Source organism: Chiloscyllium punctatum, chromosome 1 (assembly GCF_047496795.1).
Source record: "Chiloscyllium punctatum isolate Juve2018m chromosome 1, sChiPun1.3, whole genome shotgun sequence".
NCBI lineage: Eukaryota > Metazoa > Chordata > Chondrichthyes > Orectolobiformes > Hemiscylliidae > Chiloscyllium > Chiloscyllium punctatum.
In genome coordinates this window covers 56,079,773-56,104,830 of record NC_092739.1, presented here as the reverse complement: position 1 = coordinate 56,104,830, position 25,058 = coordinate 56,079,773, and the positions used below count along the sequence as shown (strand labels likewise).

Below are 25,058 nucleotides of genomic sequence, written 5' to 3'. Positions count from 1 at the left end.
TCTAGGATCCCATGAATCTCAAAATAAGTTAATATACAATTATGGCAAGTGATTAGGAAAACAAATGGAGCATTGGCATTTATTGCAGGGGAATAAAAAATTTGGGAAGTTTTAATGCACAGTATTTAAAAGTACAGTACTTTTACAAGATCACATCTGAACTACTACGTGCAGTTTCGAATGTATTTGAAAAAGGATGTAACTACATTAGCAGTAGTAGTAGTAGTAGTAGTAGTAGTAGTAATAGTTCAGAGCAGGTAATTTGTCTCGTTCTGGAGATAAGGGTTTACCTATGGGGAGATGGGGCAGAGTAGGCCTCTATCTGTTGGAGTTTGTAAGAATGAGAGATGATCTTATTGAAATTTCTAAGATCCTGAAGTGTCATAAAGGCAGATGCTGGGAGATAATTCCTCTTTGGACACCTTGCTAGCACTTGGAAACATTACTATCATCCTTGTTAGCTACCATTGACTTTCTCACATTCTTATAGATGGATGTGGGTTGGTTACCAGCCCTACTATCAATAACTTTTTCCTTCTCCTGTGCCCAGTTGGTCTTATAACTGCACTTGTGATTTTTTTTCTCCTTCATTTGTCCCCTTCCATTTGTTCCCAGGCTTTTTATTAAATGTTTAGCTTTGTTCTTTTGTACAAGGGTGATTAGGATGATGGCAAAATATCTTCCAGCCTCAGGATCAGTCAATGTCTGAACTCATTAATATTTTAGACTACTCCACGTCAGCTAAGAACTCTGACAAGGTCCAACTTGGTATGAATCTTGGCACAGAGTGTGTGTGGAGAAGAGACTCTACTATATCTGCATGGTGCAGTGAACAATTTCTAGTACTTGTTTTTTCATCATTAACACTTGTGTATCATGCACAGACAAGTTGAAAGGTTCACAGTTTGCTGTGGCTTCTGCCATTCATAAATGTAGTTGTCTTCATCAACTGCCTGTAGCATGAACATAGAAACCTGCAATGTTTTTGGCATGTCAATGAATTTTGGTTTTGTTCATCTTTAATCATCTGACAGCTTGCCTTTTAGTCACAGTGAAACTCGGGTCTAACCTGTTTCGAAATCTTCCTCTACTGCTTTTTTGTGTGTAATACCTCTGCTTCTGATGCAAAGTACATTAACTAATCGGTTAGCCCTGACCTGCCTGTACATTGATGTTGGCTATGTTGCAATGCTTGCAGGTCAGAAACTAAAAATCTAGCAGTGAGAAACTCATTTCCTGAATCCCTTTCAAGAATTGTAGACCAGTTAGTCCAGCATTTTCCTCACTCCCTAATGTTAGGCTATGATTTAAAAATAAAAGTAATAACAGAACATTTGGCAAATTTTAACAGAACAATTCAAAATCAACATGGGTTTATGAAAGTAAAATCGTGCTTAACTAATCTACTAGAGTTTTCTTTTGTGGATCTAACTAGTAGAATAGATAAGGATGTAGAGCAGTTGGATTTCAGGTAGGCTCTTAATAAGGGCCCATGCAAGAGGTAAGTCGGCAAAATTATAGCACACAGGATTGAGGGTAGTATACTGGCATGGATGGAGAATTGTTAGATAGGGAACACAGTGGCAGTAAATGGATCTTCTTCCTGTGTGGCAGTCCATGAGTAGTGGTGTACCATGGGAGATCAGTGCTTGGAGCTCTAGCTATTCATCAAATGTAATATTTTCAAGTTGGCTGACAATGCAACACAAGATAGGATTGAGAGTTCAGGAGCAGCAAATTGACTTCAGGAAAATCTAGTAAGTTGATTGAGTGGGCAAGCACATGGCAGATGCAGTATAACATGGATAAATGTAAAGTTATACACTTGTGAAAAAGACATTATTTAAATGGTCATGTTGGGAAAGGTGGATTACAAAGGGATCCAGGTGTCCTGTACACCAGTGAAAGTAAACAAACAGCTACAGCAAGCATTTAGGAAAATGCTGTTTTGGTCTCCATTGCAAGAGGATTTGAGTTCAGAGTAAGGATGTCTAACTGCCTTGGTGAGATCACGCCTGCAGTATTCAGTACCGTTTTGATCTCCCTGTCTAAAAGGAAATATAAGCACCATAGAGTTAATCAGAGGTTCATTAGAAATCATCGGCTATGAGGAGAAAATGGTAATGTGATATAAAGATGGAGGATCACCCCATGATCATATTCAATAATAGAGCAGACTTGAAGTGCCAAATGGCCCCGTGCTGCTGCTAGTTTCTATTTTTCTCCCCAAAACCTGTATTCACCAAGGTCCTTAGACAGCTACTTCTAAATCCATGATTACTTCCAATAAAAAGGGCATTTGCACCAGTCACTCACCACCATGATGTGTATCACTATTTCTTCAATACCATTGGGGTCAATATCATGGAGCTCCCTCCCTAAAGACATTGGAGGGCTACCTACAGCAAATGGACTTCAGTGCTTCAAGAAAGCAGCTCATCACCACCACCACCCCGCGAGCAATTAAAGATGGGCAATAAGTGTTAGCTCAGCTAGTGATGCCCACATCCCAGAATGAGTAAAACAAAATTTCAGTCATATTTTAAAAAAACAATTTATCATCCCCTTTTAAATCACTCTTAACATAAAAACATCCATCTCTACAATATTTCAACTTTTTTTGAATTTGCAGCTCTTCTAAACACTCTCTGACTCTTGACTTTAGTATTGCATTGATTTTTTTTTATTCAGTCAGGTATGTGTGTTGCTGGCTTATCAAGATTAATTGCATTTCCCTAGTTGCCCTTGAAGGTGATGCTGAGCATAGAATTACATACAATGTACCACTTGAAAACATGTTATTTGAGCCAGCGTATCTGTGTGAGTGGTTATAATTAAGAGGTAAAAACAATAACTGCAGATGCTGGAAAGCAAATACTGGATTAGTGGTGCTGGAAGAGCACAGTAGTTCAGGCAGCATCCAACGAGCAGCAAAATCGACGTTTCGGGCAAAAGCCCTTCATCAGGAATCTGACTTCCAACTTTTCGAATACCTTTACTGTTTTTTCCCTCGTGTATGCAAAGGTTTTCTTTCAAAGCATCTAAAGACCTGCCCCATCCAAGCCCATTCATAATTTTATAAAATAGAGTTTTATAGAGGACTCTTCGCATTATATTTTCATGCAAATTGAATATTTTCATCCTCCCAGAAAGCAGTGCAATCTTTCAACTCTGGAGTAGCCCTGTAAATCACCTTTTTTTGGTTTTGCATTCTTTCCAGTGCTTCCAGAACTGAATAGTTATTCCTAGCTTTGGTCTGATTCTGGTACTCTACAAGTGTAATACGATATCTCTACTTTTGTTAAGATTTTACCTATAGAAATAAATCCCAATCCTTTGCTAGTGTTTTTTGATTGTTTTGCTAGCCTGCCATTAACAGCAGCAGAATTGTGCTTGAACGATGACCATGAATTGTTGTTGAATTCCATCTGATTCCAAACCCATCTGATGTGCTAATATCCTTTCGGGATGGAAACTGCCACCCTTACCTGGTCTGGCCTACATGTGACTCCAGACCAACTGCAATGTGGTTGACTTTTAACTGGCCTCTGGGCAGTTAGGGATGTACAATAAATTCTGGCCTAGCCAACAAAACTCTTCATCCTGTGAATGAATAAGAAAGCAGTGTGTGCTATCTACAAAAGGTGCTGCAGAAATTCAACAAGGCTCCTTAGCACCTTTAACCCATGACCATGTTCACTTTGACGGATGAGGGCAACAGATACTTGGGAAACCCACCACCTGCAAGTTCTCCTCCAAGCCCCTCACTATCCTGACTAGGTAGGAAATGTATCTCTGTTATTTCTGTGTTGTTGGGTCAGAATTGAGGAATTCCCTCCATTAGGATATTGTGGGTCAGTCTACAGCATGTGGACTGCCTCGGTTTAAGCAGGCAACTTGCCATCAGCTTCTCTTGGCACAACTAGGGACTGGCAATAAATGCTGGCCAGTCAGCAATGGCCATGTCCTGTTGAACGAATGAGAAAAGATTGCTGCTTTTAGTCTTTTGTTTGCCTGTATACCTAGATCCCTTTTTTGATCACATTGTCTCTTTTTTTTTAAACCAAGGCCTTGTTGACGTTTATTTTACCGGATGAATTTGTCTCTTATTTATCTACATTCCCATGTCCCTTTTAATACCCGCTGGCTACTGACTGAAAGCTAGCGGAACTAATTTACTATTTTAATTTTTTTATTTCCTTACTAAAATTTGTCATGATTTTTAACACTTCGTGACTGCTCCACAGGAATTTCCTTATGTTGCCTCAACATTGAAGCAAGATGACCAAAAAACTAAGTTAATGGCCCATGACCTACACAATGCCTCTATTATGGACCAGACCAAAACACCTCAAAATATATTGAGATAGTCTAGACCCTAGCTTTTACTTATTTGAAAGCTAAATGTCAGGCATTAATGTTCCAGATGCAATTCAATTGGTCAAACAATTGACTTTAAGCAAAACACACTTTATTTTTACACTGCAGATAAAATACAGGCAATAAAAGTGAAAACATTGGCTTAACTGTAACTATAGAAATGCTAAACTGAATAATATGTAAACTACTAATTAACTGTTCCAATGTAGTAGCATCTATAAAAAAAGCCCTTGGTAAAGGCAATTCACTAAAATTATTTCACATACAATTCTAGCAGCAGGTACAGATCCCCAGCTTTTAGCTATAACCGAGAGGAATAGGAGGTTCCACGACCAGCAATTGCACAAAGCTAAAACTGAAAATCCTGGTTCTGTGGGAGCTTGACCTCACCCACTCAGGCATCTTCTATGGTTCAAACATTTTAAAAATCTACAAGGCATCGCAAGCTGTTTACTCTATTTCCTGTGAACAGACTGCTCCATACTACTGTCTCAATGTTTCTTCATAAAAAGGACAAAGTACACCCCTTGAAGCCATAGTAAACTGAGAATTGCACATGTGCTTTAAGCAACTTTATCAACCTGTGTCTCACCTTTTAGAAGATTTATAAATCTGAATTCCACAATCTCTGCTTTCTTTTGAAAACTGCAGTATATTAAAACAGTCCTCTGATTATTCACCCTCGTTAAACAAACTGCTTCCCATTTCTCCAGGGTCGTTCTTCATGTGGATTCTATCTGCTTGTCCTTCAGGGATACTATTTTGGGAAATCTGTGCTCGAAAATCTTAGATATAAAAACTGCAAACTCATTGTATTTTGTCTGATAACTAAACCTTTAATTGGAAATGGAATTGGATGTTGCTGCTGTGAGAGAGACGTAATTTTAGATAAAATGTATTTTTAAAGCTTCTGTAGTGACGCTCAGGCTGAGAAGGAGCTGCCACTGACTGGAAGGCATGGAAGTGCAGAAATTGAATACATGTGGTTTTGAGGGTGGGGCAGGGGGGCTATGTTATAGGTGGTTGTGAGTAGAATGCAGTTGGGTGCTGTGTAGTGATAAATGTTTCTTTTAAAAGTAGTTTGAAGATTGAAGAACCCAGGCATCTCCACCCTAGTGTACTGTATGGGAGTGAGAGTTTTATAGTCATTACATGGGTATGCATGGCTCTCTGAAAGCTGCATTTACGATCTGGTTTCCCTGTGAAGGTGGTGATTGGTCTCCTCTTTGAAATTCGGCTGTCGTTAGGGTGACGGTAGGTAATTATGTACAAATCACCATGGCCGGTGGTTTGGAAGCTATGATATTCCTGTGCTTGTCTTCCTTGAGAAAGGTTGCCGGGCCTGAGAAGGTGCAGGTGAAAATAAACTTGGTGGTTTGTTCCAGTACATTCTGGAGAGTGCACTCGATACTACCTTATTGTGCGTCCGTGTGTAGAACTGCAGAGTGAATCAGCAACTGGCATGCTGATCAGGTCAGTAGACACCCAAGTTGAATGAAATAAACCTATTGTCTATTGTTAGTGAAACTCTGGTGTGGGCCTTGCAGCCGACACCGATGGTCTGCGTTGCTACTGAGCCCACTTTGTAGCCAGCATTTTGATATGTCTGGTACAGTTGGGCTCCCTAAGGTAAGCCTTGATGTCAGTTATTGATTCTGCAACGTGGTGCTGTTTGTTTTTTTTTAATGGCGATAGTTTACCCTTTTTAAGCAAACCTCAATTATTTTGCACTTAGGTGGTGCAAATCTTACTTGTCATTATAGGAAACATTGCAAAGGTTGATAGAAGTTTTGAATGAATTGATGTTGGATAAGGTTAAGATTTTAATCTGGCACTGAGATATTTATTGTCCCAAGTGTAGTAATAGGAGCTAGGCTCCTTGATCTTGATCAATCATAATTTTGTAAAATTCTTGAGGTATAGGCTAAATGGCTTTCCTGTGAATCTGTTTGTTGCGTGTTGTCTTTGCACTGCTGTGCACTGATGTAGTCTGCATCATTATCAGAGAGGTTGTAAATTGAATTGAACATTACAGTTATGAGTGAAGAGCTTCCATATCAAAAGGAAAGTCATAGAACAGTAGGAGCTGATTGTTCCAAAGTTGCTTTCTCGAGGATTCCCTGAAGTGGTGCGATGGGCTGTGATGACTGACCTTGCACGACTGCAGCTAGTTTCCTTTCTGCATTAGTATGCTGGCAACAGCAGAGCTTCAAGTTATATCTATTGTCTTCAGTTTTGGGCTTCTTGTTGCCATAGTTGATTGAATGGAGTTATGATACTTAAGGGAATTGCTCTGGCTATTCTCGTTTATTTGGTTTTGTAGATATTTTATAATCTATCTGTTCAGTGATGTTATTACACACTTCAGAGCAGGTGGGATTTGAAACTGGGTCACCTGGCTCAGAGTTAGTGGACATTACCAATGGACTACAAGAGTCCCTCAGACTGAAGGCAAACAATACTGTTATATCCATATCGGGATCAAGTTGCAGTGAAATCTGGAGCCAAATAATTTTGTCAAATGTCTGAGTGCCAGAGAATTTCTATGTAGGTAACATCTACAGGCTATCATATGAATGGTGCTGATAGTCCCAGCAGCTGTTAGTAGTTAATATTCTTACTTCTGAGCTACAGGTTCCAAGTTCAAGTTGCATTTTGGGGCTTGAGAAGGTTGGCACTCCAGCGCACTATTAATGGAGCATTGTACTGTCAGAAGTGCTGACTTTCAGATGTGACATTAAGCTGAGGTCCTGTCTATAACCTCAATTCAGAAATGCTTCATTGGCTGTGAAGTACATTTGAGATGTCTGGTGCTAAATAAATGCAAGCCTCTCGTTACTGACCGCTGCCTATCCGCTTCTCCCAATATATTAATTTTTAAAATTCATTCACAGGATGAGGATGTCACTGGCTAGGTTAGCAATTCTTGCCCATTTGTAATTGCCCAGAGGGCAGTTAAGAGTCAACCATATTGCTGTGGGTCTGTGTAGTTCAGATGAGGTAAGGATGGCAATTTCCCTCCCTAAAGGATATTAGTGACCCAGATGGGTTTTTCCGATAATTAACAACAATACACCCTTAATCCTAGATATTTATTGAATTCAAATTCCACAGTCTGCCATGGCAGGATTCCAAATGGATTCCAGGAATGTTACCAGGATCTCTGGATTAACAATTCAGTGATAATACCAATAGCTTCACCTCTCTAATTACATTTATCCTGTGTTTTGTGAATGAGACAATGGGTCATTTTCCCCATTGTTGTTGTCATTAGTTGCAATGAAATAGAATGTTCATGATGCTGATCAGACCCGATGGGCTGAATGGCCTAGTTCTGCTTCTGCTGCTACATCTTAGTTATTATTTGTTCGCAGGTCATCTTTAACCTTTAAAGTTGGAATAATATTAGAGGCATAGCTGCAGCCAGATCATAACTTGATGAAATCAGCAAAGCTAACTGCTACTGGCATCTCGAGTGGAGGGGTCACTGTAGAATTTCCCACTTTGCATTGCTGACTGAAGATCTTTGTAGGATCATTAGTTTGCCCACTCCCATGGGTTATTGATAGACTGGTCACAGAGCACCCTCCTTTATGTTGCATTATTCTTGTCTGACTATTCTGGATCTGCTGAACTGTGTCTGTTCAACAGCAGCATGCTGTTTTCTCACTAAACCAGTTGTTCAGTGCAAGGTCTGGGCTGGTCTTGGTCCAGGCTTGCATATGTACACCTTGAGGTTAGAAATTAAAGTGTTACTTGCTTCTGCTGATGGGTCACGCTGCCTCAGAGTTTCCCAATTTATCTGCTGTTGGGATGTCTTATTATCCTCAAAGCACCATGTTAATGCAATTGGTATCTCACTTGGCATGGCAGCTGTGATAGTGGGTGTTTTCTACTGTGGTGACGAGACTTGATCTTCACTGAGACTATACTACTTACTCTAAACCACTATTGATATGAAATGGATAAGCATGGCGAGGATGAAGGCAAGTAGCCTTTGCTTTTATTTTGGCTCCCTTACAGTATTTCGTCTTGCAGGGCTCAGACAGCTTGGTGTTAGTTTTATTGAGTGCTCTTGATAAACATAGAAGTTCTTCACCCAAAATACATTATGTTCCTTTAGTTCTCTCTGTGAATTTTCACATAATCCACATGAGTTTTAACAGATATGTTGGTTTGGTTGCTGGGAGTTAGTGGGATATTTCAGTTAGGTTTTTGGCCTGTAGCAATGGGAGTCAGGTCATGTGTTCACGATTCCCAGGTCATGTGTGCTAATACTTGTCTCTTTACTCTCTCCTATTCCTGAACTCTGAAAGGCTCGGCTCTGCTTGGAAATATTATGAAGCAGTCTGCGAATGTAGCAGAGTAGTATGGTTCTCTGAAATTGGTTATATCAAGCTGCTGGGAAAACTTTCACATTTAAATGCCCAGAGGTTAATGCAAAGAATGTTAGCAATTGGACTGGGCTGAGTTGTTCAATTCTTGTCATAATCCAATGCTGAAGTTGCTATTGACTGGTCTACAACTTATTTCATTTCTGCTTTTGTCGCAGTGAGTTTTGCAATTTACTAAGCCATTAAGAGTCAACCTATTAATTTTGGAATGGAGTCCTGTTTAAGTCAGTTGCCAGTTCCTTTGCCTGAAGAATAATTAGTACTGTGCACAGAAGAGGTGAAGGTATTTAGTCATCTGTCAGAATGATTTGAAGGCTTCACTGCAGGTTACCTTTTAAGTGCTATGTTTACGAAATGGTAATGTGGACTTGGAAAATACAGGCTGGCTTAACCATGGAAATAATATTTGTGGAGACAGCAGTAAGTCTTATGTTGGGTTGAATCATAGCGAACGTTAAAGGGTTTGCATTTTTTCCAAAGGATTAAAAGCCTACTAATGACAGCACATGATTATTTATTGACAATCATGCATAACTCTGAAAGTTCGAACTCTGAAGCAGTGGCCTCTGCTTGCTTAAATTGCAGTAAAATAAGTATTTCTTCTTATTAAAGAAGGTTGCTCGTTTGGGAGTGTGAATTCTCTCAGCATGTTAAAACCTTAGCTGGCTGTTTCATACACAGATTTATACTCCGTTGCAGACTAAGCATTCTCTTTTATGCTGGAGGTTTCTCATCTATTTTGAAGGAAATTTTCAAACTTTATCAAATAGACATGCAAGCTTTTGGGAATAGGAGGGATCCAGAGATTAGTCCCATGTGTAAAAGGCACACAACTGAATATTTTAATGTTTAATCAGAGCGCAGCTGAGTCATATATCTAAATCTCTTGGCTCTTTTACTTTAGAGAGTCGAGTGGTATTTATGGAAAATTCATGTGATTATTGACGCAAGGATACATTGGGTTAATCTCTTTCCGAGTTTTGAATGTCTGCTCATTTCTCTCTGTGTCACAACTACATTTACCAGCAGCTTGTAATGCAAATGTTTAAAAATTCACTCTGCATCATGTATATCTTTCAAGATGAATGCCAAGTGTTTAAGTGAGTTTTATTATAGACTGTTAATTTAGGTAGATTTATGGAACCTACCCAACAACATGCAATCTTGATACTAATTGATTTCTGAAAACACTTATTTGTGTTGAGGAGAATGCTATTTAAATTTAAACAGTATTTTCTAATTATCCAGCTGAAAGTAATGTTTAAATGTTCTGGAATAGCTAGGGAAAGGAAAGTAGGGAAATGACTAAAAGAATTTTTAAAAAATTAACTGAAGGTCTTTGGTTAGAGCCATTGAATTAATATTCAAAATGGATACTGGCTAAAAATATGTTAAAGGAATTCTCAGTTAAAATTGCTGTGTTCTTGGCAAAAACACTGATTTACAATCAAACCATATGCTTGGTATACTGAGGGCAGAAGTACTGACAGGAATTAATGGAAATGCTGATTAAGTGTTTTCTATTTCTGATCGTGCTTTTCCCCCTGGCCATTTACTCGTGTGGTGTTGACTACTAACGTGGATACAATTTCAAAGGAATTGGCTCATTGACCAGGACTTTGCTAGAATAGGCATTATGGAGTATTAATCAGTCGGCAGGTTGTACAGTACTGACGGTGTTATAGCCAATGTAAATCTATTTTTTGCCACTATGGTCTTGTGTTCAATATTCAGAAATGTTACTAGAGTATGATAAGGAGCAAGGATCCCAATATCATTTCCCTCCTTAATCAAGAGATGGCAAGATCAACCCTGACTCTCTGGCCAGCTGATTGATTCAGATTCATTTATGGCCAGTGGAATCTGGAGATTTTCTAGCTAAGTTATTAACTGAACAAATTCATTGAGTGCTGCAGATTTTGTGGGTCGTTCTGTGTGCTTTGCAGTAATTTAGTCCATCTACTTTCAACCACTGCTACTTGTCTGTTGAGAAAATGGAAACTATTAACTCTGGTTTCTGTTATAAACTCATTTCTAGTCAACAAATAATGTTTGGTAAAACTCCTGTGCGGAGCCATGAGAAATTTTACGACATCAAAGGTGCTATATAAATGCAATCATTTGCTCTGTTGGGTTGTTTTGGAAACCAGGATAGTGGTGGTACCGAAGTCATCTTGTAGACTTTTTGTAGATGACTTTGATGTGTTTATAGTGAGATTTGAATTTGCTTTGCTTTAATGAATGGGTACAATGTAGAAATTTGTGCCTGTAATTGCATTATTATAGTTGATAATCGCACAAAGTGGGATCTTTTCAAATCAAGCTTGTAAATTATGATCCTCTAAAATGTTTCATGTAAGGTTTAAGCATCCTTCCAGGAATTTTGAGTCTCAATTGCAAATACGCTTTGGGCACTTTGTTTTAAGGGAAATACCTGGAGCTCTGCCTTCCCTAGTATTTTGTCTGTGCTCACCGTCAGCAGCTCTGTGTACTCAGCAGTCTGTATGGTAGCTTTCCAATTGACCTTGATGGTGAGCAGCATCCCTGCCACGGAACTATTTCTCCCTTTGTCTATGTGAAGTGAAACTGAAGGACATCAAATGGCTGCACAGACTATGGACATGTAGATTATACAGCACAGAGTAGTTGCTGTCTCTGTCTGCAGCCGATTGTGCTGACTCTTGGTAAGAATGATCATCATTCTCCTACTGTTTTCACCTAAAGCCCTACAGATTGTATGGGTTCTTCATTTTCCCCCATTTAGTCTTGCAGCATGCTTTCCAACAGAGTTGTAAATGCAGCAAACAAACTGTTGAAATGACATTTCGTAATTTAAAAAACATTGAAAATGAGTTATTTGTATGCTAAAGGATGCATGATATATTTATAGACTGCATCATTCATTTGGGATCTTATTTAACTGTGATGGTGTGTTCAAGTTCATTAACTGATGAGGCCACTTGGATACTGCAGCCTTAGATACTGGTTAAACTAATAAAATGGTTATCTTACGAAGCAGAAAATATTTTCATATAAATGTCATAACTTGGTGAATCAATGTGCGTGCTTGGACTGAACCTGCTGTACAGTAATTGCTATTTCTTAGCAAGCTGCCATGTATGCAAAATTGATGAGAACATCAAGAGCCATGACTGTGCGATGGATGTCTCTTCAGGGTATCTCAAGAAACATTCACTGGCTTTTACTAAACTATGGTCAATATCTTAGTTTGTGCTCTCAGCATTGAGTCAAGCCAGAAAATTATAACTCTGTCAACATGGTCCATATTGTGCAGTCTCTGTCAATCGCTGACCTGTTGTTAGGTCAGGTTTTGAGGCTTTCTCCAAGTCCGAAATAAATTTGCCTTCCAAATTATACAAGATTTTCTATTTAATAACAAACAATGAATATCTGCATATTAACAATGGGCAAATAATCTCCAGATTCCAAATGTGCAATTCCTGTATGTTAGCGTTGTAGTTGATACTTGTGGGTGCAATAATATGTGACACATCAATATATTGGAGCAGAGGCTGAGTTTCAACTGGTTTTAGCACCTTACTTTGCCACCAGATGGTTGTAAAACCAATGACAGGCTGTTTACTGGATTTTGCCTGCCACCTATGAAAGGATTGAATAAATTGTTCCAAATTAGTAGTTCGGGCATCATTCCTTGGACAAATCGAGCAAATTTATCATACTCAAGTGCTGATGAAGGGCTCCGGCCCGAAACGCCTATTTTCCTACTCCTCGGATGCTGCCTGACCTGTTGTGCTTTTCCAGCAACACACACCCTGTGCTGTCATCCTTCAGTCCCCAGTAGCACGTATGTTAAGACAGTTGGAGCTCTGAACTGACCTGCGTCAGAGTCTGGGGTTCCAAAATTAAAGCTTGTGACCTCACTTGGGGTCCTGATCTTTCTCCCCCCGCCCCCACCTTGGGGTAGACCGAATCAAGGGGAAACGGCACAAAATCAACTGGAAGATAAAACCTAAGGCTTTCCGCTGCTCAGCGAGCAATGTTAACTCTCACTAGGACCTTGCTTACCATCTGAAATGCTTATTCTATCAGCTTCTGCATCTTGTCTTCCACCCCAAATGTTGGCTGCTAGAATCTTTCCCCTAACATTTGTTATTGCATGTCTCCCTGTCACTTCCTTTGCTTTGAATATTTACCCAGTTTGCTATTTTGGAAGCTGTGGTTATTTCCTTAGCCATGTACCAAATCATCCTCCGTGATCCATTTGGCTTTAGGGAGGAATGGAAGACAGAAAGGCTTAAGGAAGAAATTTCAGAACTTAAAGACTCAAACAGCTGAAGAAATAGTGGCAGTTCTCAATGGCCACTATTTGTGGATTGATTGTAATTGGGTTTGCACAAGAAATTACGTGTGGTATTGGAGGACATTTTGGAAATAGGAAGAGTGAGGTCATGGATTACAGAGGAACCTCGATTATCCAAACAACATGGGCAGGGAGTATTTTGTCAGATAATGGAATGCCAGAGAAAAGTTTAACCAAGCATCAGGACCTTGCAATCTTGCTGGATAATCCAAAATTCAGATAATCGAATGCTGGATAATCGAAGGTTCCTGTGTAATTTGAAAAGCAGGATGAGAATTTTAAAACTTAAAATTAGATGCTTTTCCCCTGTCTGCTAATCTCTCTTTGTCACTGGTGACAGCCCCTACTTTTATGTTGTCAATAGTTTGTGTACCTAAGATCACCTGATCACTGGGACCCTCCGCGCAACTTGCTTTCACATCTATTCTTGGTGCTTATTCACCACAAAAATCTCGGGGTGACAGCATCAAGTTCCTGATGTGGACCTCCAATTCACCATGAGGGCACATTGATCCAATGCAGAGCACACTGGGCTTTATTGATAGGGGCATAGCATACATAAGGAAGGGTGTTTTGCTGTCCTTCTATAAAACACTAGGTGAATGTGAGGTCTGCAGATGCCAGAGATTATAGTCAAGAGTGTGGTCCTGGAAAAGCACCGCAGGTCAGGCAGAATCCGAGGAGCAGGAGAATCGACATTTCAGACAAAAGCCCTTCATCAGGAATGATGAAAGGGCTTCTGCCTGAAGCGTCAAATCTCCTGCTCCTCGGCTGCTGCCTGACCTGTTGTGCTTTTCTATAAAACACGACTTAGTCCTTGGCTGGAAGCCACACTGTGTAGCAAAAATGTGAATGTAGAGAGGAACCTTGATTAACCGAAGGACACAGGCAGGAGTATTTTTTTCGGAAAATGGAATGCCAGATAACACAGTTTAGCCAAGTATCGGGACCTTGCGATCTGGTTCGGATAATCCAAAATTTGGATGATAGAGGTTCCTCTATATTGGAGAGTGTGTCGAAGAAAATAACAAGACTGGTTCTAGGGATGACAAACTTTACTACTGATTGCAAAGTTGCGGTGGTTCTCCTGGAGAGGAGTAATAATAGCATTTGTACAGCCTTGCCATCCTTTTGCTTTATCGTGCTCCCACCCCCAAACTGCAACTAACTACTTTCCCAGCAGATACTCCCACAGAGACCCTTCTTAACTTTCATCTGACTCCGTGATGATGCAGCCTATGCTGAGCTATCCTTAACTTAAATTTCAGCCTGTGTTTTCCTCAAAACAATTTACAATGTCTTCATTGTTCTACTGAAGTCATTGGTTTTTACAGCCTTTCAGAGTTCACATAATACATTTAATTAATTTGGCTTTAACTCCAAAGTCAATCACTTTGGACTGGCATTATTACAAGCATTGAAGATGCTACCTACAGTTCAGCTGCCTCATTCCTGATGAAGGGCTTTTGCCTGAAACGTTAATTTTCCTGCTCCTTGGATACTGCCTAACCTGCTGTGCTTTTCCAGCACCACTCTAATCTTACCTCTGCCCTGATTCTGATCCTACCTTTTCTAGCTGTTAACTTCTTAAGTGCAACCCCATTTTTTTGTTTTAAGCTCAATAGCCTTAACGTTTGTTTTAATTGAATTTATCCTATTTCCTCCTTTATAAAGTTGAATTCTGAAGCTAAATACTGTATATTTTATGTAAAACGTGAGCCATGAACGAGATATTCACAGTAGACCCAATGATTTCTCTCACCAATTCAATTCTCATATCCTCTCTTCCCAAGACACTGGAGGTTCTCGCTCATTTAATTATTTTGTCAGCAGGCTCGTCAATAAACGCTCCTGTGGGAAGAGTTTTTTTAAAAAAATACCCTCTTTGAAAATGAATAGTGTCCCCGAATCTAGATTTCTGGATGATACAGTTGGCTCTGATGGACAGGTAGATGCTTAGCTGAAGTAAATTGGCTCTTATTTTCCAACATCACTTCATTGAGCTGGAACTGTGTTATTCTTGAATATCTATGTAAATTTATTTGTGGGCATATGGTTAGAAGTGACTCACTCCCAAACCCTGTCCATGAAGCGAAATGTGATCTAAGCATGAAGAAGCCGTTGTTCTGGTCCCAAAGCTGCCATCCTGTGAGATTCCCTGGACATCTAGGAGAAAGGAAAGATAATGTACTGATGGAAATCCAGCAGAGAAAAGAAATGGACAACTTTGCCTTGCCTCCCAGGTTAATGGAAAAATTGAGCCGCTAAATTGAATTGCTGTGACTGGTTTGTGGAAATAGAAAACCAATTAGATGTACATTACCAATTTCAGTAAATATCACTTTGAGTCTAGTCACTGATTTAAGAAACACAACAGTGGTGATGGTGTAAACTGGTACCAATTAATCCCACAGGCATGATTTGTTTGTGCAAAATTATAGTTAAATTGGTTCAATCTGACTCATGGCTTAAATTATGGTTTTGTGCACAATTCCTGAGGCTCAGGGTTTTGGAGAATGGGTGAACTAACTTCAGAGTTGCTATCTTTTCAGGATTTTTGGGTTCCATGATAGTTTACTGATATCTTGGTATACAAGACCTATCAAAGATCAAATAATTCTTGTTTTTGCAAGTTAGAATTGAACAGATCGGCAATTCAGAGAATCTGTGAAACGGTGGGAATTTGTTTTGAAAGACCTATTTGTACCATGCTGCAGAGAATCTGTGAGAGAGTCTGGTTACATCAGATTAAGGATTCCTGGGTTATTAAATTGAGGATAATATTTTAATCCCTAATTATTGCACTTATGTTTTATTTACTGAAGAAATGTCTGAAAAAAATTGTGATTACTATAATATCACAATAGGTACAAATATCTGCTCTTTTCAGAGGAAAATGCAAGTTTAGAGGATACTTGAGAGGTTTTTAATGACCCTCTAAAGATCATCCCATCCACACCCAGCCCCTGTCCCCCATATCACTGTAACCCTGTGTTTACCATAGCTAGCCCACTTAGCCTGCACGTGTGAAACGGACTGTTAAGCTAGAAGAGATACTTGTTAGGAAGGAAGATGTGTTGGACATTTTGAACAACTTGAGGATAGACAAGTCCCCCGGGCCTGACGGGATATATCCTAGGATTATGTGGGAAGCAAGAGAGGAAATTGCAGTACCGTTGGCAATGATCTTCTCGTCTTCACTGGCAACGGGGTTGGTACCAGGGGACTGGAGAGTAGCGAATGTTGTGCCCCTGTTCAAAAAAGGGAATAGGGATAACCCCGGGAATTACAGGCCAGTTAGTCTAACTTCTGTGGTAGGCAAAGTAATGGAAAGGGTACTGAGGGATAGGATTTATGAGTATCTGGAAAGACACTGCTTGTTTAGGGACAGCCAGCACGGATTTGTGAAGGGTCCTTGAATTCTTCGAGGAGGTTACCAAGCATGTGGATGAGGGTAGAGCAGTGGATGTAGTGTACATGGATTTTAGTAAGGCATTTGATAAGGTTCCCCATGGTAGGCTCATGCGGAAAGTCAGGAGGCATGGGATAGAGGGAAATTTGGCCAATTGGATAGAAAACTGGCTAACCGGTCGAAGTCAGAGAGTGGTGGTAGATGGTAAATATTCAGCCTGGAGCCCGGTTACAAGTGGAGTTCCGCAGGGATCCGTTCTGGGTCCTCTGCTGTTTGTAATTTTTATTAATGACTTGGATGAGGGAGTCGAAGGGTGGGTCAGTAAATTTGCAGATGATAGGTGGAGTTGTGGACAGTGAGGAGGGCATTTGTCGTTTGCAAAGGGACTTAGATATGATGCAGAGCTGGGCTGAGGAGTGGCAGATGGAGTTCAACCCTGCCAAGTGTGAGGTTGTCCATTTTGGAAGAACAAATAAGAATGCGGAATACAGGGTTAATGGTAGGGTTCTTAGTCAGGTGGAGGAACAGAGGGATCTTTGGGTCTATGTACATAGATCTTTGAAAGTTGCCACTCAGGTGGATAGAGTTTGTAAGAAGGCCTATGGAGTATTATCGTTCATTAGCAGAGGGATTGAATTCAAGAGTCGTGAAGTGATGTTGCAGCTGTACAGGACTTTGGTTAGGCCACATTTGGAGTACTGTGTGCAGTTCTGGTCGCCTCACTTTAGGAAAGATGTGGAAGCTTTGGAGAGGGTGCAGAGGAGATTTACCAGGATGTTGCCTGGAATGGAGAATAGGTCGTACGAGAATAGGTTGAAAGTTCTCGGCCTTTTCTCATTGGAACGGCGAAGGATGAGGGGTGACTTGATAGAGGTTTATAAGATGATCAGAGGAATAGATAGAGTAGACAGTCAGAAACTTTTTCCCCGGGTACAACAGAGTGTTACAAGGGGACATAAATTTAAGGTGAAGGGTGGAAGGTATAGGGGAGATGTCGGGGTGGGTTCTTTACCCAGAGAGTGGTGGGGGCATGGAATGCGCTGCCCATGGGAGTGGTAGAGTCAGAATCATTGGCGACCTTTAAGTGGCATTTGGATGGGTACATGGATGGGTGCTTAATCTAGGTTAGAAGTTCGGCACAACATCGTGGGCCGAAGGGCCTGTTCTGTGCTGTATTGTTCTATGTTCTATGTCCCTGAGCACTATGGGCAAATTTAGCATGGCCAATACACCTAACCTTGTACGTCTTTCCTTTGTGAAAGGAAACTGGAGCACCTGGCAGAAACCCCCACAGACACTGGGAGAATGTGCAAACTCCACACAGAAAGTCAATCATCCAGCACTGAGACAGACCCTTCAGTCCAACCAGTCTGTGCCAACCATAATCCCAAACTAAACTAGTCCCACCTGCTTGTGGTCAGGGGCTCTCCTATTTTGTGGCTGACCTGTAAGCCTGCCTCTGATTGAATGAGCACACTTCACTGAAATCACCAATCCTACAAATAGGATTGCTTTCCTCTTTTCACACCCATGATTGAATTTTCCCAGGAATCTTGGGTGTATTAGGGGACCAATCCACCTGCTTGTCTCCATGTGTTTTGAATGCTGCTTTCCAAACATTTACATCTTTCCTCATTCTGGCCTTGAAATCTGTAAGGAGGGTCAGTCTGTCAGATCACTGATTGGACTCTAAGCAAATATTCTTGGCCTCTTCAGACAGTACATAAACCTCTTTGTTCAAACTGAAGGCATGGGAGCACAGAGTCTGGGGAGCTGGGACGGAATGTAATCAGACAGTACAGTGGGAGCACTCTATAACAAACACAGGCTCCGCATTGAGCAGGCTGATCAACCATAATCTATTGGAATGGTGGATCAGTTCAAGAGAGTGAATGGTCTGCTCCTATTTGGAAAATTCCATGTGTATAAAGAATACTTAGTAAGCTGTCAAGAAACAGATTTATCTCAATATTTCATGACTAATTTCATCAGCCTCAGGTGGGATCAAAATATAGATGTGTGTGTAAAAGTTAATGCTGATTTTCTGCCTGAGGCCACCCTTTGTAGATACCAAATGTGCTTATTTTATAAAATATTAACGTTCCTGAGGAACTAAAACATCTATTGCAGATCATTTTCATTTTTGACGGATTTTGGTTTGTTGATTTTTTTTTTATTGTTGATACTTGACTATTTAATTGATATGAACAGCTTGGAATTGTTCAGAAATTTTTGAGTTCTCATTATTTATCGATTTATTTATTTGTATTTAGGTTGTTGTGTCCACAAATATTGCTGAAACTTCACTCACTATTGATGGCGTTGTCTTTGTGATTGATCCAGGCTTCGCTAAACAGAAGGCAAGTATTTAACCCTGAAAGGCGCCCTTTTGAATAAATGTTTCCATCCCCTTATCTCCCACTGCTTTGACTAGAATTCCATGGTGTCCCTGCTATTGAAATCCCGTGTTTCTTGGTAATATCATTTGTTAAATAACGAGCATTTCACTAAACTCAATTTTCATTTTGACCCTTCCTTCTCCTAGTCTGACAAGTAGACTTTTTTGTGCTTTATCTGAGGGTTCTGTTGGTGTTGGCAGCTCCAAATCCCAGAATCTGTATGAGCCGTTTTTTTTACTGTTTTAACATAATACAGTAGAATTGTCCACAGGTGATATCTGACCCAATATGTGCTTGAAATTCCCAGGTGGATAGTGCATTTGTGTTTTCATCTAAAGAAGATGGTTGACAAATCCCAAGTATTTCTCAGAAGGGTCATTGAATTGTGCATCTTGCAAAGTTATATTTAGATGTAACATTAATGTGAATCATCAGGATTTAAATATATTATAAATATGGCTTTAGAGTTTAGATCTTCTGGCATATTTTATTAAAGCTTTAGAGTTAGCCCAGAGCTAGACAGGATTACCCTTTTTTGTTTTACGATGGACCATTACAGCTTTACTTTTCATTATTGTCTAACCGTTTTTAAAATTTGACGTGATGTATCATCCCCACCTCCGTCGGATGCCATTAAAAATAAATACTGAGCAATCGATGATTCATCCCTACTGAACTGTACAGAGCTTATAGTTTAAAATAACAGTTAATTTACCATCCTGAAGATGAGCGTATGGTTTATTTTTCTCAATTTATGTACCGTAGATAGGAGCAGGAATAAACCTTGCAGTTGTTTGAGCCTGTTCTATGTGGGATCATGGTTAAACCATTTCTGAACTCCATATCCCTGCCGTTCACAATATTATGTGTACCATTGAATAAATCTATCTTGTTCATCAGAGTAAAAATCCATTTAAAGCTAAATCTTACTCAGTGTCTGGTTCTTTTTAACTTCTTTTTCTCCAGAGCCTTTGCTCGAATGTAGGAAATATATGGTAATATTGGAGATGGTGAATTTGCATAAAGAGTAAGCAAGTCAAGACTTTGAAAATGATGCTGGGTACAGACAGTTTGTTGTCGATGTATATCTTTTTCACATTACTTTTGAAATTATGGACCTGGATGTGAATTTTTTTTAAAATGATCTTACTCATTACATTGTTATAGATATCTGATGTTGCATTTTAAAGAACTAATGCTTTGTTCACATTTGACTACATGAAAGATGAAAATATTTCCTTGCCCTTGAACTACTAATCTGCATTCCAATTTTTGTTCACTTTCTTTTCATGATCAACAGGTGTATAATCCACGTATCAGAGTTGAATCGTTGTTGGTGACTGCTATCAGCAAAGCATCTGCACAGCAAAGAGCTGGTCGTGCTGGTCGTACCAGACCAGGAAAGTGCTTTAGACTCTATACTGAAAAGGCCTATAAAACTGAAATGCAGGCAAGTTTAATATCATTTTACAATTGGTATCATCTTATGGCATGCCATAGATTTATTAAAACTTCACCTGTGATGCTGCAGCTTTATCTATTGCTTGCATCCTCTGATTATCTGTCACAAAGTTAGAAATGCATATATGTGGATATACCGTAAGAGTAGCATCAAGTGGAGCTACAATTTGTTTTTTTCCACCCTATCTGGATTTTTTGTTTCTCACCTACGTGACGTGCCAAAAAACGTTTGTCTATGGATTCATCGTTATTCTTTGAATTGAAAATGCCTCCACATATTGCTGTATCTGTCTCAATCATTTTACCTTTCAGATTTGATCACCTTTTATAAAATGAATGTAATTCATTCATAAGCTGGAGGTATTGCTGCCAGTATTTATCGCCCATTCTTAATTACTTTCAAAGATTGACTTTGTTTTTACTTTGTTGAGGGATTTGTTTCGAGCATCATTGGTCCTCTTGTGAAGACACATGTCCACAGGAAGAAAATAATGAAGATTCCATAATAGCTCAGTTTTGTCCCTGTCTCTGCTTATCTGCTGCTGAAATCCTTATCCATGGCTTTGTTACCTCGAGACTTGACTGTCTTCTCCATTTTTACCCTCTGTAAATTTGAGATCATCCCAAGCTATGTCACCAGCATTTGAACTTGCACCAAGTCCTGTTTCCCCGTGATGCCTGTACTGGTTAGCCCACACTGACGCCCCGTTAATCAGTATCTTTATTTTCAAAGTTCTCATTTCATTTCAAGCTTCTTCCCATCTCTGTAATCTCTCTCAGCCTTTCAATCTTCTGAAATAACTGTGCTCTTCCAGTTCTGATCTCTTGAATATAATTGCTCCACCATTGGTTACCCTGATTTAGTGGCATTGACTGAAAGCTTTGAATTCTCGTCTTAAACCACTCCACCTCTCCTGTCCCCTTTTTAAGCTGCTCCTTAAAACCTCTGTCTTTCACCAAGCTCATCGATCATTTGTGCTAATATGGTTTAATGGTTTGGTTTCAGCATAGTATGTTTTACTATGTTCTGTAATTATCGTGTGCAGTGACTTTTCCTTACATTAAAGTGGCTAAGTAATTGCAAATTCTTTTGCTGTGCATACTGGAGATTGTGTTAGCTTTTTCAACATTAATCAGCTTTGTCTTGTTTTATTTAAATTAACAGGACAATACTTACCCAGAGATTTTGAGGTCAAACCTGGGTTCTGTAGTTCTTCAACTGAAGAAACTTGGCATTGATGACCTGGTACACTTTGACTTCATGGATCCACCAGGTAAGTAGCTGGTCAAATGATGTCTCTCCCACTCTACTTTTGTTTATAGAAGCATTTATAGCAGTTTTATCCACTACCAAACCTCTTCTCAGATCTATTTTACAAATTTCAAACCTATTTAGTTTGTCCTAACTTTAAGGTTGTTATTGCATCTCTGTAATGCTGTTGGAGTTTGGGTTATCTTGGGTTTGCTCCAAGCCTACAGATTATACCTTTTGCAGTTTATGTTCATGACTTCAAAAATATCATTCTAGATATTGATAAAAGGTTACATAGGAATAATTTGTGATCATTCTCTCTTATGAAGTGCTTCGATGCTAGGAAATTACCGTCATAAAGCAGGACAATGAGGTTCTGAATTTTCTATTCATTTGTGGGATGTGGGTGTTTGCTGGCTAGACCAACATTTATTGCCGATCCCTAGAGAAAACGATAGTTGAAGTACTCCCTTGAACTGCTGCAATCCATTTGGTGTAGGTACACCCTCAATGCTGTTAGACATGGAGTTCTTGTGTCACTGGGTCAAAATCCTAAAGGACCAGCGACATATTTCCATGTCTGGATGGTGAGTGACTGAATGAGGAGCTTACAGGTGATGGTATTCTTTGTTTGTTGTTCTTCAAACTGGTGTCAATGGAGAATAATAAGGTGCTGTCTTGGGAGCCTTGGTGAATTTCTACAGCCCACCTTGTACTCGGTACACACTGCTGCTATTCCATGTCAGAGGTAGTGGAAGCAAATGTTTGTTGATTGAGTGCCCGTGAAGTGGGCTGCTTTGTCCTGAATGGTGTCAAGATTCTTGTGTTGTTGGAGCTGCACCTCTCCAAGAAATAGATTAGGTCTGTTGCTCATTCCAAGATTCCTAGCACTCTAGAGTGCTGTAATAACCAGTATTTATAAAGCTGGTCCCGTTCAGTTTCTGGTCAGAGGTAACCCCCCCAGATGTTTATAGTCGGGGATTCAGCTATGGTAATGTAATTGAATGTCCAGGAGCTGCTGAGTGGACAGGATCAAAAAGATTTCTCTTCATTAATGCCTTGGAGTTTTTCTTGTTAACATCAACGTGAGCAGGCATTTGAAATCCTGTTTTAATGTTGCATATGAAAATCAGTAGCATTACAATGAAATATTCACACAGTGCAGCAGTGAAGTATCAGCCTAGTTAATGTGAAACAAAAACAAGTTGCTGCAAAAGCTCAGCAGGTCTGGCAGCATCTGTGAAGAGAATCAGAGTTAACATTCCTTCCTCCGAAGGGTCACCGGACCCAAAACGCTAACACTGATTTCTTTTCATAGATGCTGCTTCTGATTTACAGCATCCGTAGCTTTTGGTTTTTATTTAGCTTAGTTAACATGCTGCATCCCTGAGGTGGGGTCGAGTCTGATATTTTGACTTGAATTATGAGTACTGCCTTGGAGCCCAGTACACACTAAAGGTTAATAACTACACCAGCAGGAATACCGAGAAAAGATAATTGAAGATTGGAGAAAACTGGTCATTGAAAATTGACAGGACCTGAAAGTAACTTATGTAACCGGTGAAATTTTCCAGCCTTGAAGTGATAGTAGCATATTGTGTGTGCAGAGCAAAATGTTCGCAAAGTTGGAAGCATGTTTGTATTTTATGTAAATGAATCTGGTGGCTTACCAGAAGACATCAGTGATTGATGTTTTATAATGCTCTCATATTTGTTGGCAATGAATATTCCTGGTGAAGTGGCAAATGTCAACTCCCAAATAATCATCGTCATAACCATCCCGCCCGCACTATGTAATCCTTATTGTGAATATTTGTTCTTAAGGTTTTTTTTAAAAATATCAAGCTAGAGCAGATAATCATTTCCTTCAGGTCCATGGAATTATCCTTTAACTTGTCAGGAGTGCTTTTGAATTTGTATTAGCGCAAGCCAAATAGTCTGATGTAAGTGTCAAGTTGCCCACAATGAATTCAGGAGAGACAGAAGGCCACCTTGTAAAGATATGTATCTAAATATTTATACGTATTGGGGAGATCAAATAGTAAATAAAGTAATTTTTTAAAAATTTAATCAAAGAACGTATATCTAATTTTATACATTTTACTTTTCAGCCCCAGAGACACTGATGAGAGCCCTGGAGCTTTTGAATTATCTTGCTGCACTGAATGATGATGGAGACCTGACGGAACTTGGGTCCATGATGGCAGAATTCCCTTTAGATCCACAGTTGGCCAAGATGGTTATTGCCAGCTGTGAACACAACTGTTCAAATGAGATTCTCTCCATTACTGCAATGTTGTCAGGTAATAAGCAGGGATGCAATTGTCAGAACATGACTTGCAGTTAGACAAAGTAGATTATTGAGCAGGATTTGTTAGATTGATGTTTTGTATAGATACTTAGCAAACGAAATTAAATAATTTGAATGTTCTAAAGAAATTATTGAAGTTTTGAAAGTTTAAGCTCGGGAATATAGAAGTCAAGCAATTAATTCTGATTACAATTTTTCAGGTTTGATGCTTACTTTCAGGTATTTTTTAACCATTTTCTAATCTTCTATTTGCCCATAATTTTATTCTGTTCAATCATGTTTAGCAAAGGAGGAAGGAGCTTAGTGAAGGTGGTGTTGATGAATATTGGGACTGCTCAGCACAAAAAGCTTTAATATTCTATGCACAAGAAACATTTTTTTCCCCCAGTGTTAGAATTGTAATTCGAGAGTAATTTTACAAACCAACTGCCCAAGGCTCCAGACTGACAAAATATCTGCAAGTTAGTAATTGGCTAAGAGGCATATTTGAAATCCTTATTTATGTAATTGAGCTTCAAAACAAGTAATGTGGCTTGGTAGTTTATGGTTAATTTTGGCGCAGCTCTTTCACAGAAATGAGCAGCGTTAATGCTCATTGTGACTTAACATTGGTCACTTGCTTACTGAGGTAACTTGTGGTTTTGTATTTCATTAATAATATTGATTCAATCCTGTATAATGCTTATACAAAACCATTAATGGCCTGATGACGCTTTCGTAAGTAATGTTTAGCAAGACAACAGACTCGCACTCTGTGTCGGTTAAATAGATTAAATCAGATTCAGAGCAGCTGGGCAGGGCAGAATTTCACCCTTGCTTCCTTTTGTTCTTCTTGGGTTTTTAACCTATTTGCAAGGGTGAGATTCAAGTCATCTGTTGAACACTTTAAAATACTTAAACATTTTATGGTTACATATTTAGCAGGTTAGGAAAATGCTCGCAGAAGGCACTCAGTTAATACATTATAATAGTTCTGTATTGCCCTATGCACCGCCTTTTTCACTAAAATTTGGTAATTGTGTAGCTTCTGAAACACTCTTGTCTTGCAGATGTGAGTAGGTGTTGATGTTTGGTACCAAGCCAAGGTAGTAGACAGTCCAAGATGCA

At 39.5% G+C, this 25,058-nt stretch overlaps 1 protein-coding gene across 2 annotated transcripts in view; it reads left to right on the top strand.

Moving 5' to 3' along the window:
- Positions 1-25,058, top strand: part of dhx15 (DEAH (Asp-Glu-Ala-His) box helicase 15) — a 105,907-nt gene that overhangs the window by 63,771 nt on the left and 17,078 nt on the right. For both annotated transcript variants that reach the window (XM_072563632.1, XM_072563708.1), the window contains exons 7-10: positions 18,802-18,888; positions 20,228-20,377; positions 21,554-21,662; positions 23,752-23,943. In XM_072563632.1, coding sequence (XP_072419733.1) covers positions 18,802-18,888; positions 20,228-20,377; positions 21,554-21,662; positions 23,752-23,943 — 538 coding nt within the window. The remainder of the gene's footprint in view (positions 1-18,801; positions 18,889-20,227; positions 20,378-21,553; positions 21,663-23,751; positions 23,944-25,058) is intronic.